The sequence below is a fragment of the Ranitomeya variabilis genome, chromosome 6, assembly GCF_051348905.1.
Source record: "Ranitomeya variabilis isolate aRanVar5 chromosome 6, aRanVar5.hap1, whole genome shotgun sequence".
NCBI classification, from domain to species: Eukaryota; Metazoa; Chordata; class Amphibia; order Anura; family Dendrobatidae; genus Ranitomeya; species Ranitomeya variabilis.
In genome coordinates this window covers 181,843,765-181,862,615 of record NC_135237.1, presented here as the reverse complement: position 1 = coordinate 181,862,615, position 18,851 = coordinate 181,843,765, and the positions used below count along the sequence as shown (strand labels likewise).

The following is an 18,851-nucleotide window of genomic DNA, read 5'->3' as shown; positions in this document are numbered from 1 at the left end:
CTACACAGTATAAACTGACCCGAGGTGTGTGTTTCAAATCCACAACGCCACAACCTCTCTTTCAAGTACACTGAGTTCAAGTGCAGATTTCCCCCATAGAATTGCTTTACATGTGGAAAATCGACAGGTAAAAAAAACGCACATCTGTTATTAGTGTGGAAACACACATAACTATTTCAAAAAAGTTCTATTAAAGGCAAATACCAGGAAGCATCAAAAACAAAGCAGCTTTATTTAAAACATGAAACACCAAAGATAAACAAAAACTGCAGCGTTAAAAACACGTGTAAAACGCACTCAAATACGCAAATATCCTAATTTTCCTAATAGGTGTAGATGTGCTGAGACCATCTACAACATCAAAACCTCACCAAATACTCAGGATGGAACCATAGTATCAAAGTGTGGTCCCAAATTCAGATTTTGTGATGCAGATTTTGAAGCCAAAGGCTACTTTCACACTAGCGTCGGACGACGCATGTCGAATTGCGTCGTTGCTACGTACCGACGCTAGCAGTGAATGCGCCGCACAACGGGGGCAGCGGATGCTGTTTTTCAACGCATCCGCTGCCCTATTGTGAGGCGCGGGGAGGCGGAGGCGGAATTCCGGCAGCGCATGCACGGTCAGAAAAGACGGGAACGACGCACCAAAAAACGTTACAAGCAACGTTTTTTGGTGGCGACGGTCCGTCGTAACCGTCGCAAGACGGTTGCGACGTGTGGCAATGCGTCGCAGTGCGTCGCTAATGCAAGTCAATGGAGAAAAACGCATCCTGCAAGCACTTTTGCAGGATGCGTTTTTTCTACAAAACGACGCATAGCAACGTGCAGTGCACGACGCTAGTGTGAAAGTAGCCAAAGTCAGGAGAGGATCATAAACTGAAGACACCTGTAAGGAAAAGATGGAGACGGATCTCCTTTTTTAATCCACTCCCAGTTTTGGCTTTAAAAACTGCACCAAAAACCTGAATGTGGAGACTTGTCTGTAAACTCCATTATCCTCATCTGCCAACTAATTGGTGTTCAGGAAGACTGAGGTAATTTATAAATGTGTAGCAGGTGAGGGGATAATGGTGGAAAGTTAGTTGTGCTTTTGGATGTAACCAGGTAAGGTTGGTCATCCTAGTAGCTGGTATGGAGTTGTCCTCACTGAAGTTACTGAGAAACTGGTTTGCTGTAGATGCATGTATATGTGTAGTAGGCTGTTTAGCTTGACCTGCAGATGTTGTGCTGGTGCTCTTAATTCACACTAAACTGTTTCATGGATTTTTGGTATGAATTTAATGGTGCTGTGCAAATAGTCAAGTGCTTGCACCCTATACCCCCTCACCTGTACCCTTATGGGAATCCAGTGAGCTTTGTTAATGCTAATGGATTCAGGCCCCACTAGCCAGCGGGTACATGCTGAACTACTATGGTTGTGGCTATGAAGTGAACGTATGAAAGATTTGGCTGCAATGTAACTTTACTGCAAAGTCTAATGCAGCCTGACCGTCAGAACATGCAACATGGCTTCACATTGTTATGGTTAAAGTTGCTGAATATTCCTATCCTAAGACTGGAGTCACACTAAACGTATAGAAAAAATTGTTCTGATTCTCCCTGCCAAGAGTTGCATGTGTGTTCGCCGCATGGTAATGTGTGTAATGTAATGATGTGATATCCTCTCAGCCATTTATGTGTATGACACCCGTATGGCTTTACATTTCTTACAGATTTTCCCAATGTAACATCTGATTAAAATTAACAGGCTCAATGGTCTGAAATGAATAAAAACCTGTATGCAAATGAGGGAGCTTCGATGCCTCCTTAAGTGAACAAGGGCCCTGCACTTTTCTGCCCCTTTAATTTTGCATACTGAGCACTTTGTCAAAAGTAGACTGACAGTTCTCAAGCAAGCGCTGCCTGACTTTAATCAGCGATTCTACCTTTGCAGTGATACTTAGGCCTGCCATGCCCAGCGTCGGTGTGCGCTCTTCACTGACTCCTGTATGCAGCCTTCTTGGTACTGTAGGTGGGAGTCAGTGATGAGCATGCACACAGTCACTGCAGGAGCCCAACATGATCCGTGTGGACATGTAGAGCTGCTGATTGAGTCAGTCAGAATGAGTTTTCAGTTTGCAAATTGGTGGGGTGGAACTGTTCACTGAGCCTTTGGCCCTCCTGACGGTGCTCTGAAGCGCCTGCATTTGGATACATAATCGTAAAGGGGGAAAAAAACAAAAAAAAAACCTGACAATATGGTATGTTTTGTAGGGGCTCCCTAAGGCTACTTCTAAGGCTTTCACATTAGCCTAGTTTTGGAATGCGTCGTTTAGGAGAAAAAACGCATCCTGCAAAGTTGTCTGCAGGATGCGTTTTTTCCAAATAAACTTACATTAGTGACGTATGGCCACACGTCACATCCGTCGTGCAATGGATGTGTCGTGTTTTGGCGGACCGTCGGCACAAAAAAAGTTACATGTAACTTTTCTTGTGCGTCGAGTCCGCATGCGCGGCTGAAACTCCGCCCCCTCCTCCCCAGAACTCTCAATGGGCAGCGGATGCGTTGTAAAACTGCATCCGCTGCCCACGTTGTGCTACTTTAACACTGTCCGTCACTACATTGGGCCGAAGGTTTGCGACGGCCCGTACCGACGGACTAGTGTGAAAGTAGCCCAAGTCCACTACTAACTTAAGTGGTTTGTCTCCTGGAGGGGTCGGACCCTAAGTAACGCTAATTAGCTTAACGCTAATGTGAACGTAGCCTAAAACTGTTTTTCCTATGAAAACAGCAGGTTATTGTTTACTCCTACGTTGTGCAGTAACTTTAGATTTTTAATTTTTTTTTTCTTATCATGAAGTTTGGATACATATGTTCTTTTGTAGTTTGAAAAATGAACACTGCAGCACCTCCTTCGGAAAATGGGCAGTATTCTGCATCCCAACAGAGACCTTTCTTTTATGCACAGCCAACAGCACAACTACCTTTCCCAAATCCTTGGTATTTGAGTCAACTGTACAATCCATACTGCATTCCTGGACCGGGTAAGTTTTTTTTTTTTTTTTATATTGTGGATTTAGCAAAAAAAAAGCTTCAACCCGAGAATCAATACAGACCCATTCATGTCAATGTATGCACAGAACCTTTTTCTGTTGGCATTTTTTTTGGTGTTTATTTAGTTAGTCATTTTGGGATTATGTAATGGGAGTTGCATGAATTGTAATGCAAAAATGCAGGGACTAAAATACAATAAACGCAAATGCCAAAAGGCATGTTAAAACTTTGGCTTTTCTTTTTACGGCAGAATTTAAGGGGGAAAAAAGTGCAAGCATATGTGAAGGTAGCTTAATGGCTTTAACTCCATACATGTGATTTTAAGTGTGACAATATCAATCACCCCTCCTGCCATATTGATTTTATTTATTTATTTTTTTCAGGCTTCAGAGGAGGGAATCCTTATTTCCCATACTACTCTGTTGCACTTCATGAGTACCCTGGATTTTATGTTCCCCAGCATCAAATGAACATGAGAATGAGTAGAAGACCTCATTTTAATGCCCATCCTCCTTCCCCCATGTTTTATCATGCCACACGATTTAGGCATTACAGCAGTCCAGGAAGAAGAACCGAAACTAAAGAAACTCAAACAGACCCAAGACAGCCAGATTATGTAACCAAAAAGCACCTGGGTACAGACAGTAAGGACTGTGATGCAGGAAATTTGGTATCACATTCCTCTGGTATGGGTACAGAAAATGAAAACCATTTGGAGAATGTTGAAATGACAATGTTGCCAGCTCCTGTTATGTCTGAAAGGGACTTTCACAAAAATTCTTGCAATCCATCACAGTACCGCAACATGCCTCCAGGAAGTTATGCATATGAGAAAGAGGAGGTAAGAATAGAGTATGGAAGTGGTTCTCCTGCTGCCATACAGATGTGGAAGTCTTATAAAGAAACCATTCCAATATATGATGTGGCAGTTGTTAAAGACATACCTGAAAATGTAGTTCAGCGTGATCTATTTTGTGAGGGTGTACTATATGGCCCTCATGCAGAAGGAGAAGAGGTTGCCGTACAAAGTCTGTCCTTCTCAAACAAAGAGGAGAGTAAGCAGTCTGCATCTCCTAAACTCCTCGGTGTAGAGGATGTGCAAGAATCAGAAACCCAGACCTCCCTCTTACAGTCCAGGGAGTCAAGTAAACAAGCCATACCAAATATAAAAGTAAAGGCCTCTCAAGACTATGAACCTCAGTCTGTTTTAGTGGAACAAATTGAAGTGGTCCATCCTGTTTATAATGTCCAGCAAGCTGATGACCAAGAAAACTCTGAGGGAAGTGGGGCATCTGAAGAAACGGACAACGAAGAACTGTTAATTGGTCCAAAAATTGGTTGTGAAAACTTAATTTCAAACCAATCTGTATGTAATGGTGAGGTGAAGTCAACAAATGCCAGTTTGTGGGCAGAAGCCTCTGTACAGGATTTAATGCCTTCACCAACATGGCTGGCTTGTTTTGATAATTTAGAAACAAACTATGATTATGACTTGTATATGTCTCAGAGAAAACAAAAGCGACCGAGCATATTAAGTATAACATCTGAGGAGCTTTCTTCCAGGGATGAAGGTTCATCCATGGATAATGCCTCAGTTTCCTATTTTGTCCCAGATTACATGCTTAGGAAAGGCTTATATGCTTTCCGAAAGCATGCAGAGAGTACTGAAAGGGAAAAAATTCAAAGCAGTGGCTCTTTAAAAGAGGATGAAGTGCCTCTGAAGAATGCCAGTAGTCAATATGAGAAGAGCTATGGCTCTTCTGGATTAAAGGTTAGGGATGTTTCAAGCAGAAATCGCAAAATTGGTGTACCTGTAAGGGGTTTAAGCAAAAGGAAGCTCTATTCCATAAAGAAGAAACCGAGGAAGAGTCAATCCCTGTCTGAACCTGAGGATTCTGAAGAATATTGGGTATTAGAAGAAGAGAAATTAGATAATCTTGATGATCAGAGTGACAATGAAGAATACTACTTTCAAGAGAGCTTTCCAAATGATCAGCTGCAGCTTGGTAAAGGTAACTACTTTAAGCAGATTGCTCAAAAAAGAATTTTGTGGAAGCCTCCAAAAGGTGTATTTCCAGCCCAGCTTGTTGGATTTCCTGTCAGAGAAAAGCTAAGGGTGAAGAAAAAAGGCGCAAGTGAAGCTTTAGGGCAGATTCACCGACCAAAACAGAGTGATTTCGTCGCCTATGAAAAACCGGAGAAAGTTTACAAAGAGGTGACTGAACAGAAGAAGTCTCTGCAAAAGCCAATGGGTGGTAAGTGTAATAATGAAGAGCATTTGGTCTTCTCCTTTCACAGAGCTCATTTTCAAGGAGAATGACTATTGGAAAAATCAATATTCTTGTACAAAATTTTCATTTATTTTTTTTTTGCCTTGTGCAAACTGAAAAGGTTCTAAAGTGCTACGAGATTAATCAAAGGTGCAAATGCATGAATGTTAATGGGACTTACTCTTAAATACAGAAACTTAGAAAACTTTTTTTTTTTTTTTCTTGTTTGGTTTGTTGCGATCAACCTACCTTGCGTGTAGTACTGTTAATTGGTCGTATGCTTCATAAGTCATAAAAATGTGGTATTTAAAGATGCGGTTCCTCCACTTTGGACCTTCTCTGCACAGCGTTTAACCGCATTGATGTGGCTGTAATATATGTATAAATGTATTGTCTGTCTATATTGTGGCTGCAGTGCCCTGTGGGTCAATGGAACAGAACTTAGCTTACCATAGGGCTCTATGCAAGTTTGGTTCACTAAAACCAATACATTGATGTCTGAGGGTTGTGATTGTATTAGGGTGTTATCCTACCTCTCCAGGGGAAAAAAGCTTAATTTCCTGAAATGGTTTTGAAGTTTGTTCCTTCAAGAGTGTGCACCAAAAATGCACCAAAATACTCCATGTGCATGCATAATCCATGCCTGAATTGGTCACATAAATTAAGCATTAGGTTTTATTTACATATACTACTGTTACTATATCTTTATTGACACGCTTCTATGTTTAAGAAATTATATAATTTCTATGGTTCAGTATCTTCTGCTTCCATCAGGAAAACATCACCAAAAGAAAACCTCTGGGGCAACTGTTGAAGAGTACTGGGTTGGAAGAGGTGCTAAGCCCAAATTCTCCCAACCTACATATTATCTACAAGATCCAGCCAAAGTCAAAGAGCAAGGTAATGAAGTCATGTGATTGACTCTTAACCTTTACCCTGAAGCCAGTTTTCATCTTCTTGACAACTGTCACTTTGAGGTAATCTCTGGAACGCTTCAATGGATTCCCCAGATTCTGAGACTGTTTTCTCCTCACATATTGTACTAAATGATGGTGGTAAAATTTGTTATCTACGACTTGTTTATTAGTGAAAATATGGGAAATGTGGACAATTATACAACTTTCAAACTTTTCATTGTTATTCCCTTTGTCACACAATGGCTAATAGCATTTCCCACATGTCTACTTTACCCCACTGCAATTTTTGACACTTTTTTTTTTTTTTTTTTAATTTTTTTTTTAAAGGACCACATCACATATTTGTTGCTTTAAGGGGCCTACATGTCAGAAAATATTTGACACCATTCCAAAAACTACACCTATCAAGGTGTTCAAAACCACAATCAAAAACTTTATTAACCCTTCTGGTGCTTCACCGGAATTAATGGAATGTGTAAGGAAAAAAATAAATCTTAAACTTTCATAAATTTTACTTTAGACCCCCAATTTTTTCCCCCAACACTTGTGTAATATCTCCTGAGTATGATACCCCACATGTGGGGGGAAAACCACTTTTTGGGCACACAGCAGAGCTTAGAAGGGAAGGAGCGCCATTTGACTTTTTGAATGAGAAAATTTGCTGTAGTAATTAGTGGATGGCCCAAATTTATTTATTTTTTTATTTAATTTTCACAAGGGCATTGGGAAAAAATAAACCCCAGTTTCTCCTGAGTGCACCAATACCCCATGTGTGAAGAGGTGCCATATTGGAGTTAAGATTTTGCTGGACTGATTTGAGGGTGCCATATTGCATTGGTAGAACCCCTGAAGTGCCAGAACAGCAGAACTCCCCCCATAAGCAGGGCCGGACTGGCGATTCTGGCAAATACCAGAAGAGCCTGTCTGGTTGTGGGTTGCCTTGTCTGCTACAATGTTAACAGAATTGGTGTTCTCAAGACTCTCATACTGTTAACAGTTGTGATGAAGCATAAAGTTGCTGACTGTCACTTACCCCAGCAGGCCACGGATATCATTAGAAATATTGGTCTTGTAGTAAATCTTCCTTTCCTCCATTCAAGGTAATATTAGTAATATATTCCATCTGGTTCTTGGGAACGGGAACACCATGGGCCTGTGTGATTTCAAATGTCAGGGCTGAATTTCATCCCCAGTCCGTACCTGCCCATAAGTAACCCAAGTTTACAAGCTATACCTCTCAAAGGAATTCAATCAGGGGTCTACTGATAATATTGACACCACAGGTGTGGTGTGTAACAATTTTTACACCATTGGGCAGTTAACCCCTTTACCTCCAATAGTGGTTTGCACGTTAATGACCGGGCCAATTTTTACAATTCTGACCATTGTCCCTTTATGAGGTTATAACTCTGGAACGCTTCAACGGATCCTGGTGATTCTGACATTTTCTCGTGACATATTGTACTTAATGTTAGTGGTAAAATTTCCTTGACATTACTTAAGTTTATTTGGGGAAAAAAAAACAAATTTGGCGAAAATTTTGCTATTTTCCAACTTTGAATTTTCATGCCCTTAAATCACAAAAAATACTTAAGTAACATTTCCCACATGTCTACTTTACATCAGCACGATTTTGGAACCAACATGTTTTTTTGTTAGGGAGTTATAAGGGTTAAAAGTTGACCAGCAACTTCTCATTTTTACAACTTTTTTTTTTTTTTTAAGGAACAACATCACATTTGAAGTCACTTTGAGGGGTCTATATGATAGAAAATACCCAAGTTTGACACCATTCTAAAAACTGCACCCCTCAAGGTGCTCAACCACATTCAAGAAGTTTATTAACCCTTCACAGGAATTCTTGGAATGTTTAAAAAAATTAACATTTAACCTTTTCATTAAAAATTTAGTTCTGATCCAAGTTGTCTTATTTTACCAAGGGTAACAGGAGAAATTGGACACCAAAAGTTGTTGTACAATTTGTCCTGAGTACGCAGATACTCCATATGTGGGGGTAAACCACTGTTTATGGCATGGCAGAGCTCGGAAGGGAAGGAGCGCCATTTGACACTTCAATTCCAAATTAGCTGGAATTGAGAGAGGACGCCATGTCACGTTTGGAGAGCCCCTGATGTGCCTAAACAGTGGAAACCCCCCCCACAAGTGACCCCATTTTGGAAAGTAAACCCCCTGATGAATTTATCTAGGTGTGGTGAGCACTTTGAACCCCCCAAGTGCTTCACAGAGGTTTATAATGTAGAGCCGTGAAAATTAAAAACTACCTCCTGAAACTGAATAAGGTCCCTGTATTGCCTGCAGATCGGAACAGCACAGAAGCATTGTACAGTGCCATCTGCAAAAGGTGCACTGACAAATTCTTTGTACCATACTTTAGCTTTCTGTCTGACACTGTATAGTTTCAGGACTTGCTCTGACCGATCTACCACTCCTCCCCTTCCTTACGCAAATAGTCTGGCTTTAGACAAAGTGGGGTGCCAAATGCTCATATATTGCACCATCACACAAACATTTTGGTTGTGTTTACATGCGCAGAGTTAAACTACCGTGGTCAACAATATTGAAGTCATTCGATGCTTGTTTCCCAGCCTCTATACTCCATCTGAGAGAATATTGGGGACAGATAGGCCTTGATATAGTATAATGCAGGTCTCAAATAGTACACGGTGGGCCATTTATATGGATACACCTAAATAAAATGGGAATGGCTGGTGATATCAACTTCCTGTTTGTAGCACATTAGTGTATGGGAGGGGGAAAACTTTTCAAGATGGGTGGTGACCATGGTGGCCATTTTGGATCCAACTTTTTTTTTCTATGGGAAGATGGTCATGTGACGCATCAAACTTACTGAGAATTTCACATAAAAAAACAACGGTTGGTTTTAATGTAACTTTATTCTTTCATGAGTTATTTACAAGTTTGTACACATTTTATATAAGTGGTCAAAGTGCTGCCCATTGTGTTGGATTGTCAATGCAACCCTTTTCTCCCACTCTTGACACTGATAGTAACACCACAGAAGAAATGCTAGCACAGGCTTCCAGTATGTTTCAGATGCTGCACATCTCGTATCTTCACAGCATATACAATTGACAATTGTGTAAACTGAGGGTCCTGTTCCAATTTTTGTTCTGCCCATTCTGCAAATTCAGCGTGCCGATCTGGGTCATCCACTTTGAGATGCTGCAGCAGCTGGATTTTGTAAGGGTGTCATTTGTGAGTAGCTAATATCTGCCAAAGGGATGTTCGACTTCCATATGGTATTGATTGCTGTAGCGGTTGACTGCATCATAGTGTGCCTTGCTGGGGGGGGTCCCTCAATAGATGAATAGTGATGAGTGAGCATACTCGTTGCTCGGGTGATCTCCCAGTATTTGTAAGTGCTCGGATTTAGTTTTTGTTGCCTCAGCTGCATGATTTACAGCTGATAGACAGCTTGAATACATGTGGGGATTCGCTGGCAACCCCCACATATACTCAGGCTGTCTAGCAGCCACAACTCATGCAGCTGCGTCAACAGAAACTAAACCTCTGAGCAGTTACAAATGCTTGGAGACCACCAGAGCAACGAGTATACTTGCTCATCACTAATGAGGAAGAGGAATGAGGGATCTTCCTCACTGCCTGAACCTGTCATGAGGCATTATCTGGCTGTTTATAAATAGGTTCGTTTTTGTGTTTGTTTGTTTGTTTTTTTTGTGTTTTTTTTAAATTTAATAAAGGCATTGTAAATGCATACACCACCCGCAGTGCTTCTATGCATTCTTCATGGAAAAAATGTACTGCAATATATTAAGAGCATAAACTTAATTTTTTTTTTTTTTCTGCACCACCAGTGATAATTGTAGCACTAAAATAAGCAATCCGGTCATAGCTTGTACTGCATATTAAGGGTATGTGCACACGTTGCGGATTTTGCTGCGGATCCGCAGCAGTTTCCCATGAGTTTACAGTTCAATGTAAACCTATGGGAAACCAAAAACGCTGTGCACATGCTGCGGAAAAAAACGCGCGGGAACGCAGCGGTTTACAATCCACAGCATGTCACTTCTTTGTGCGGAATCGTGGCGATTCTGCACACATAGGAAAGCATTGATCCGCTTACTTCCCGCATGGGGCTATGCCCATCATGCAGGAAGTAAGCGGATCATGTGCGGATGGTACCCGGGGTGGAGGAGAGGAGACTCTCCTCCAGGCCCTGGGAACCATATTTGTGTGTAAAAAAAAAAAAAAAATATATATATATATATATATATATATATATATATATATATATATATATATATATATATATATATATATATATTAGCTGTACTACCCGGCTTCGCCCGGGTTAATGACTGCTGTTAGCAAAATAGAATGTGTTAACAAAAATTTATTCTGCACACAAAAACCACAAAACAAATAGATAGAAATGTAATTATTAAAAGGCAAAAACTAAGCAAATAGAAGCATTTCACAACATATATTAGCTTTGTTATACTGAGAATGTCTTTGTTGCCTATATTAACCAATCAGAGCTCAGGTTAATTAACTGTAGCAAAATAGAAGCTGAGCTGTGATTGGTTGCTATTGGCAGCCTGATAAATCCCCAGCCAACAGGAAGCCCTCCCCCCTGGCAGTATATATTAGCTCACACATACACATAATAGACAGGTCATGTGACTGACAGCTGCCGTATTTCCTATATGGTACATTTGTTGCTCTTGTAGTTTGCTTATTAATCAGATTTTTATTTTTGAAGGACAATACCAGACTTGTGTGTGTTTTAGGGCGAGTTTTATGTGTCAAGTTGTGTGTGTTGAGTTGCGTGTGGCGACATGCATGTAGCGACTTTTGTGAGATGAGTTTTGTGTGGCGACATGCGTGTAGCAACATTTTGTGTGTTGAGTTGCATGTGACAGGTTAGTGTAGCAAGTTGTGTGCAGCAAGATTTGTGCATGGCGAGTTTTGCGCGTGGCGAGTTTTATGTGTGGTGCATTTTGAGTATGTGCAAGTTTTGTGTGAGGCAACTTTTGCATGTGGTGCAACTTTTGTACATGTGGCAATTTTTCTGTGTGTGCAAGTTTTGCATGAGGTGAGTTTTCCATGAGGTGAGTTTTGCACGTGTGGCGAGTTTTGCGTGAGCCTAGTTTTGCATATGGCGAGTTTTGCATGTAGCGAGTTTTGAGTGGTGACTTTTGTGTTTCGACTTTTATGTGGCGAGGTTGGTGTGTGTGTGTGGTGAAATGTGTGCTGAGGGTGGTATATGTGTTCAAGCACGTGGTAGTGTGTGGCGCATTTTGTGTTTGTGTTCATATCCCCGTGTGTGGTGAGTATCCCATGTCGGGGCCCCACCTTAGCAACTGTACGGTATATACTCTTTGTCGCCATCGCTCTCATTCTTTAAGTCCTCATTGTTCACATCTGGCAGCTGTCAATTTTCCTCCAACACTTTTCCCTTCACTTTTTCCCCATTATGTAGATAGGAGCAAAATTGTTTGGTGAATTGGAACGCGCGGGGTTAAAATTTCACCTCACAACATAGCCTATGACGCTCTCGGGGTCCAGACGTGTGACTGTGCAAAATTTTGTGGCTGTAGCTGCGACGGTACAGATGCCAATCCCGGACATACACACATACATACATACACACATTCAGCTTTATATATTAGATATACCTGTATGTAATCTCCTGTATATAGTATATACCTGTGTGTCATCTCACCTATATATAGTATATATCTGTGTGTCATCTCCTGTATATAGTATATACCTGTATGTCATCTCCTCCTATACATAGCATATACCTGTGTCATCTCCTCCTGTATATACTATATACCTGTAGGTAATCTGCTCCTGTATATAGTATATACCTGTGTGTCATCTCCTCCTGTATATAGTATATACCTGTATGTCATCTCCTCCTGTATGTAGTATGTACCTGTATGTCATCTCCTCCTCTATATAGTATATACCTGTGTGTCATCTCTCCTGTATATAGTATATATCTGTGTGTCATCTCCTCCTGTATATAGTATATACCTGTGTGTCATCTCCCCTGTAAATAGTATATACCTGTGTGTCATCTCCTGTATATAGTATATAGCTGTATGCCATCTCCTCCTGTATTAGCCCTCGTTCACACGTTATTTGGTCAGTATTTTTACCTCAGTATTTGTAAGCTAAAATGGCAGCCTGATAAATCCCCAGCCAACAGTAAGCCCACCCCCTGGCAGTATATATTAGCTCACACATACACATAATAGACTGGTCATGTGACTGACAGCTGCCGGATTCCTATATGGTACATTTGTTGCTCTTGTAGTTTGTCTGCTTATTAATCAGATTTTTATTTTTGAAGGATACCAGACTTGTGTGTGTTTTAGGGCGAGTTTCGTGTGTCAAGTTGTGTGTGTTGAGTTGCGTGTGGCGACATGCATGTAGGGACTTTTGTGAGATGAGTTTTGTGTGGCGACATGCGTGTAGCAACTTTTTGTGTGTCGAGTTGCATGTGACAGGTTAGTGTAGCAAGTTGTGTGCAGCAAGTTTTGCGCATGGCGAGTTTTGCGCGTGGCGAGTTTTATGTGTGGTGCCTTTTGAGTATGTGCAAGTTTTGTGTGAGGCAACTTTTGCATGTGTTGCAACTTTTGTGCATGTGGCAATTTTTCTGCGTGTGGCAATTTTTCTGCGTGTGCAAGTTTTGCGTGTGGCGAGTTTTGCACGTGTGGCGAGTTTTGCATGTGGAGAGTTTTGCGCGTGGCGAGTTTTGAGCGGCGACTTTTGTGTTTCTACTTTTATGTGGCGAGGTTGGTGTATGTGTGGTGAAATGTGCACTGAGGGTGGTATATGTGTTCGAGCACGTGGTAGTGTGTGGCGCATTTTGTGTGTGTGTTCATATCCCCGTGGTGGTGTGATTATCCCATGTTGGGGCCCCACCTTAGCAACTGTACAGTATATACTCTTTGGTGCCATCGCTGTCATTCTTTAAGTCCCCCTTGTTCACATCTGGCAGCTGTTAATTTGCCTCCAACACTTTTCCTTTCATTTTTTCCCCATTATGTAGATAGGGGCAAAATTGTTTGGTGACTTGGAAAGCGCGGGGTTAAAATTTCACCTCACAATATAGCTTTGACGCTCTCAGGGTCCAGACGTGTGACTGTGCAAAATTTTGTGGCTGTAGCTGCTACGGTTCAGATGCCAATCCCGGACATACATACATACATACATACACACACACACACACATTCAGCTTTATATATTAGATATATATATATACATATACACTCCCCTCTCAGCGCTGCACGCGGCCGTCCGGTCGCAGGGTTGCTATGTGAGCAGGGCCAGCGATGACGTCACATGACCGTGACGTCAAAGGTCCTTCTCGCATAGCATCTTTGGAACCGGACCGCCGCTTGCAGTACCGAGGAGATCGGGACGTCGGAGTTTGAGCATAATTTTTTTTTTTTTTTCTATCATTACTATTGATGCTGTATATGCAGCATCAATAGTAAACCTGCAGCAGAAACCACAAGACAAACCGCGATAAATCTGCAGGGATAACCGCAGCGGTTTTGCCCTGCAGATTTATCAAATCTGCTGCGGGACAACCCGCAGAGGACCCTTCCTACGTGTGCGCACAGCCTAAATGGTTTGTAGTAAATTATTGCTTGGTGAAGATTATGAAAACCATTTCTAAGAACAATGTGGAGAATGCATGCTAATATTTAATTTCTATTGTTATAGACAAGCCTCCAAAAAAGAAAGGAACGCTCAAGTCTTTTAAAAGAAAACAAAATAGAACTGATACAGAAGAAGTAGAAGCGTGGGAGATACCCAAATCCTATTTCTACAGAGGTATACAACTTTACATTACATAAAGCCATTGAATCCCACTTTGCAACTTCGTACCAAGAAAAAGCTTAAGACCACGTTCACATGTAGCATAAATGATGCTTCTTCTGGTCATATATCTTGGGGGAGGAGGGTTGTGCCAAAAACTTTAAGACTCACCCCCATTGTGCCTTTAACTGAGCGGACTCTGCATTTCCAGCTTTCACAACTCTCATTTAGAATATGTAAAGGCTTCTGGAGATGTAATTCCCTTCTAATTCAGTGATTTGCATGGAATAAAGGGTGAACATCACTAAACCTCTCTTTTATTCTTGTAGGTCGCAGCTTAAGAAAAAGTGGCACCAAGAAGTAACACAACTGCTTATTATGTGTATTTAATATATTTATTTCTTAATCTGTGTGAGTGAGTTTTGCATGAAACCTTTTTCTCCAATAATGGAGTCCTACCTACGAGTCCACTAATTGTTTTGTAACCTTGTGGTTTATTGCGCACAGAAAGGGAAAATGAGGCTAAGAATCTGATAGGCACAGCAAAAAAAAAGTTCTGAATATTTAAAAATGTATTGAAGAAAAGTGGCACGAAATTGAAAGCACTTATGTATAAATAGCACTAATCACAAACCCATCAAAGGATAATAAATTTGCATAAACATGCATCAGTTGTGGTTTCCTTTTTTAAAAAAGAAAAAAAAAAAAAGGAGAAATTAAAAAATGTTTCATTCTGAAATCTTTTGAAATTACTTCATGTGCAGAAGAGGGAGACATCGCACAGGTACGCTACTCTCTGGTCTTTAGAAAATGGATCTGGTCTTTAGATGGAATAACTTGATAGATGGAATAACTTGATACTTGACCTGCACAATACAGGCTGCTAGAAGGGCCACCTCTATATGCGCTCTGTTGGGATGGCTCATACTAATGACTTATCACTTAGGGAACTGTCACACAGTGCAATTTTGATCGCTACGACGGTACGATTCGAGACGTTCTAGCGATATCGTTACGATATCGCAGTGTCTGACACGCAGCAGCGATCAGGGATCCTGCTGAGAATCGTACGTCGTAGCAGATCGTTTGGAACTTTCTTTCATCGCTGGATCGTTGTGTGTGACACCGATCCAGCGATGTGTTCGCTTGTAACCAGGGTAAACATCGGGTAACTAAGCGCAGGGCCGCGCTTAGTAACCCGATGTTTACCCTGGTTACCAGCGTAAACGTAAAAAAACCAAACAGTACATACTTACATTCCGGTGTCAGTCCTGCGGCATCTCAGCTTCTCTGCACTGTGAGCGCCTGCCGGCCGGAAAGCGAGCACAGCGGTGACGTCTGACGTCACCGCTCTGCTTTCCGGCTATGGCGCTTACACAGTGGAGAGAAGCAGAACGCCGGGGGACAGACACCGGAATGTAAGTATGTACTGTTTGGTTTTTTTACGTTTACGCTGGTAACCAGGGTAAACATCGGGTTACTAAGCGCGGCCCTGCGCTTAGTAACCCGATGTTTACCCTGGTTACCCGGTGACTTCGGCATCGCTCCAGCGCCGTGATTGCAACGTGTGACCGCAGTCTATGACGCTGGAGCGATAATCATACGACACTGCGACGTCACGGATCGTGCCGTCATAGCGATCAAAATTGCACTGTGTGACAGTACCCTTAGTCTGGCAAAGTAAGAACTCGCATCTGTTTTTGCTAATCAAATACATTGACTCAATAGGGGATTTGCTAATGAATTGCATTGGTGCTAGATAATTGCAACTATATTAAGATGGACCCCACCCTTCCCTAGCTGGGACACAAACTGCTACTTCATACAATCATACAGTAACCATGTTTTCTCATCCAGAAGATGGCTGCCTGACCTTGTGACCTAAACTAACACTGATGGGCAGATAAAACACTGGTTTGCAAGAAAGCTCAATCTGGGCAGGATGAGGAAATTGAGCTACTGAAGATTGGGTTGAATGCTATGGACTTAATATGTTGATCCAAAAGAAGGAAAAACCCCATTAGGCAGATGCGAATTGTCCTGTATTGGGAAGGGGGAATGTATTCCTGACTCCACCAGGGCCGGTTTTAGACAAAGTGGGGCCCTAGGCAATAATTTAAAGTGGGGCCCCAAATGCTAACATTGTAAAATCACACATTTAAGTTACATTACATGAGCAGGATGCTGTCATGTCGGACGCTGTTCACACTAGGGCGTCTGACAGACAGCGGTAATTCCTCATTCGTCCACTGTATGCTCAGTGGCGCCGGCTAGATTGATCCAGATTGTCGGGGGTTAATCTGGCTGGTACTCGGGTTGGAGGCTTAGTCACGCCCATTGCCTTTAAATAGTTTTGCTGGGCTTTGGGCGTCGCCGATTATAGATTGGGTCTTGTGCCTGGTGATATCAGTCTGGAGTGGTGGTCTAGGAGAGGAAATATCGTATCTGGTGGTGTATTATCCTTCGTTATTTCTCCTTCCTATATTTGTATTTGTTTTGCCCTGTGCACATATAGTGTTTTCCTGTGTCTGCGGCGTGGTGCGTTTTTCAGTTTTCCCTGTCTGTGCTTTCTGTGGGGCTTGGTGTGTGTGGTCTCTTCACTGGGTGGCGGGTGGTGGTTTCAGCTTAGGGCTGAGACAGGGTCAGGCCTGGCGGCCCAGACATGCACACCTTTAGTGTAACTTCTGGGAGAGGGACAGACAGGGTTTCCCTAGCCTGAGGGATATCACAGGGGCCCGGGTAACCAGCCTTAGTCTACCCAGTACTCCCGTGACAGATGCGGATACAGTTGGTGGAGGGGCCTGGAGCCAGTGCTCACACTGTGGCCCCCATATTTAGGGGCCTATATCGGCTAACAGGTCAGCCACTATTAGCTGTATGCAGGGGCGTTGCTAGGGTCAGAAAAGATTGGGGGCCCAGGCCCCAAGACAGTTGCCCCCAACCCCCTCTTAATTTTTTTTTTTTTTTTTTATATATATATATATATATATATATATATATATATATATATATATATATATATATTTATTTATTTTTTTTAACACCACAGATAAATGGTGATAACTCTGAGTACAGATAATTTAGTATATATCACATGCAGTCCTATGTAACACCACAGATAGACTTTGCGTTTCAGAGTAAGACTATGTTCACATGCAGCATTTTTTTCAGTAGTTAAAACCTTTTCTATTAGCAGTAAAAACATTGCACCTGTTTTTCAGCTTGTTTTGTGGTGGTCACACTTTTTTCAGCTTTTTTTTTTTTGGAGTGAGGATGTTTGCTTTGTCTACAGTATGTTTAAGACCACATTCATACGATCAGTATTTGGTCAGTATTTCACATCTGTATTTTTCACCCTCCTGATTTTGGCTTACAAATACTGAAGTGGTGACGTGTTTCTCAGGGTATCTGCACACGCTGTGGATCTGCAGCAGTTTTCCATGCGTTGTACAGCACCATGTAAACGTATGGAAAACAAAATCCGCCATACATATGCTGTGGAAAATACCACGCAGGGCGTCTTGCCTGCAGATTTTTAGGAAAAATCCACAGCAGATTCCGCAACGTGTGCACATAGCCTCATTGTTCCATTGCTGTTTCTGCATTACAAATACTGATGTGAAATACTGAACATGTGAACGAGACCTAATAGTTTAATTCACCGAAACCTCTTAAAAAATTGCAGTGAAAAATGCCGTTGCAATATCTGCAGCTTTTTTTATTCTTTCATTGCTTTCTACGGGTGAGAACACACTGAAAGAAGTGACACGCTACAGATTTAAAAAGCGCTACAGTTCTGAAATCCAGTCAGAAAAAAAAACAAGCGCCTGCAGGAGATTTCGGAAATCTCCTGCTTTTCTGGCACTTTGAAAAGCAGCTTTTCGCCATTTTCATATGCAGTATTTTTGCAGCTTTTTCTTCTGCAAATAAGAAGTTTACAGCATATTACAGCACAAGCAAAAACTGAGATTTTCAGAAATCTCCTGCACACCCTTTTATTTTCCCCTGACTAAGTTTCACAACTGCAGCCTTTTTTAAATCTGCAGCATGTCTCTTTCAGCAATTTTTTTTCACCCGTAGAAAGCAATGAAAGTTTTTTAAAAATGCTGCAAATGTTGCAACGTTCGCTGCGTTTTTTGTGAATAACACTAACTTTATTAAACATGTACTGTAGACAAAATGCATACTGTAAAAAAAACAAACAGCAAAATCTCTAAGGGTGTGTGCCCACAGTCAGTAAACGCTGCAGGTCGGCTGCTGTGTACTTGTGCAGTGTCCAACCCACAGCAGCCAGATGCTACAGTATAGTGGATGGGATTTCAAGAAATTCCATCTCTACTATGCATGCACTGACACACGCACCTCACCTGCGGAGATGGACATGGGGCGCGTCTCTCAAACCCCAGCATGCCAATTTATCTGGCGCAGATGCGAGTCTCCACATGAGAAATCTCACCCCTGCAATGTATAGGACGTGGTGATTCCGCACGGTTCAATGAACACATGCAGAATCGCCTGTGTTCAAAACATGGCAGCACTTTGGACGCTGCACATGTCCGCTGCATCCAAAGGGCTGCCATTTCCGGATCCTCTGCACATACCCTAAAAAATGGGTGCTTTGAAAGCGGAGTTTTTACTGCCAAGAGAGCAGGTTTTGGCTGCAAAAAAAATGCACCAAAAACGCTGATTCCTATGCACACCTATACTATGTATGTGTATAGTTTACCCTTAGTGTTTCACGTGGGAATATATTTATTTCTATATAATAAATACCCTGATTTAGCA

At 41.7% G+C, this 18,851-nt stretch overlaps 1 protein-coding gene across 3 annotated transcripts; it reads left to right on the top strand.

Moving 5' to 3' along the window:
• The first annotated feature begins 954 nt into the window (after positions 1-954).
• LOC143782157 (uncharacterized) lies at positions 955-14,732 on the top strand. Of its 3 annotated transcripts, none has more exons than XM_077269295.1 (6): positions 955-1,059; positions 2,869-3,027; positions 3,421-5,292; positions 6,082-6,207; positions 13,971-14,081; positions 14,396-14,732. In XM_077269295.1, exons 2-6 carry the CDS (start codon positions 2,877-2,879, stop codon positions 14,428-14,430), a joined length of 2,295 nt encoding a protein of 764 aa, XP_077125410.1. In that variant the 5' UTR covers positions 955-1,059; positions 2,869-2,876; the 3' UTR covers positions 14,431-14,732. The 3 variants fall into 3 exon arrangements, with proteins under 3 accessions (XP_077125410.1, XP_077125411.1, XP_077125409.1); XM_077269296.1 differs by having other exon boundaries at positions 974-1,037; XM_077269294.1 differs by lacking the exon at positions 955-1,059 and adding an exon at positions 1,065-1,107.
• Positions 14,733-18,851: the final 4,119 nt, after the last annotated feature.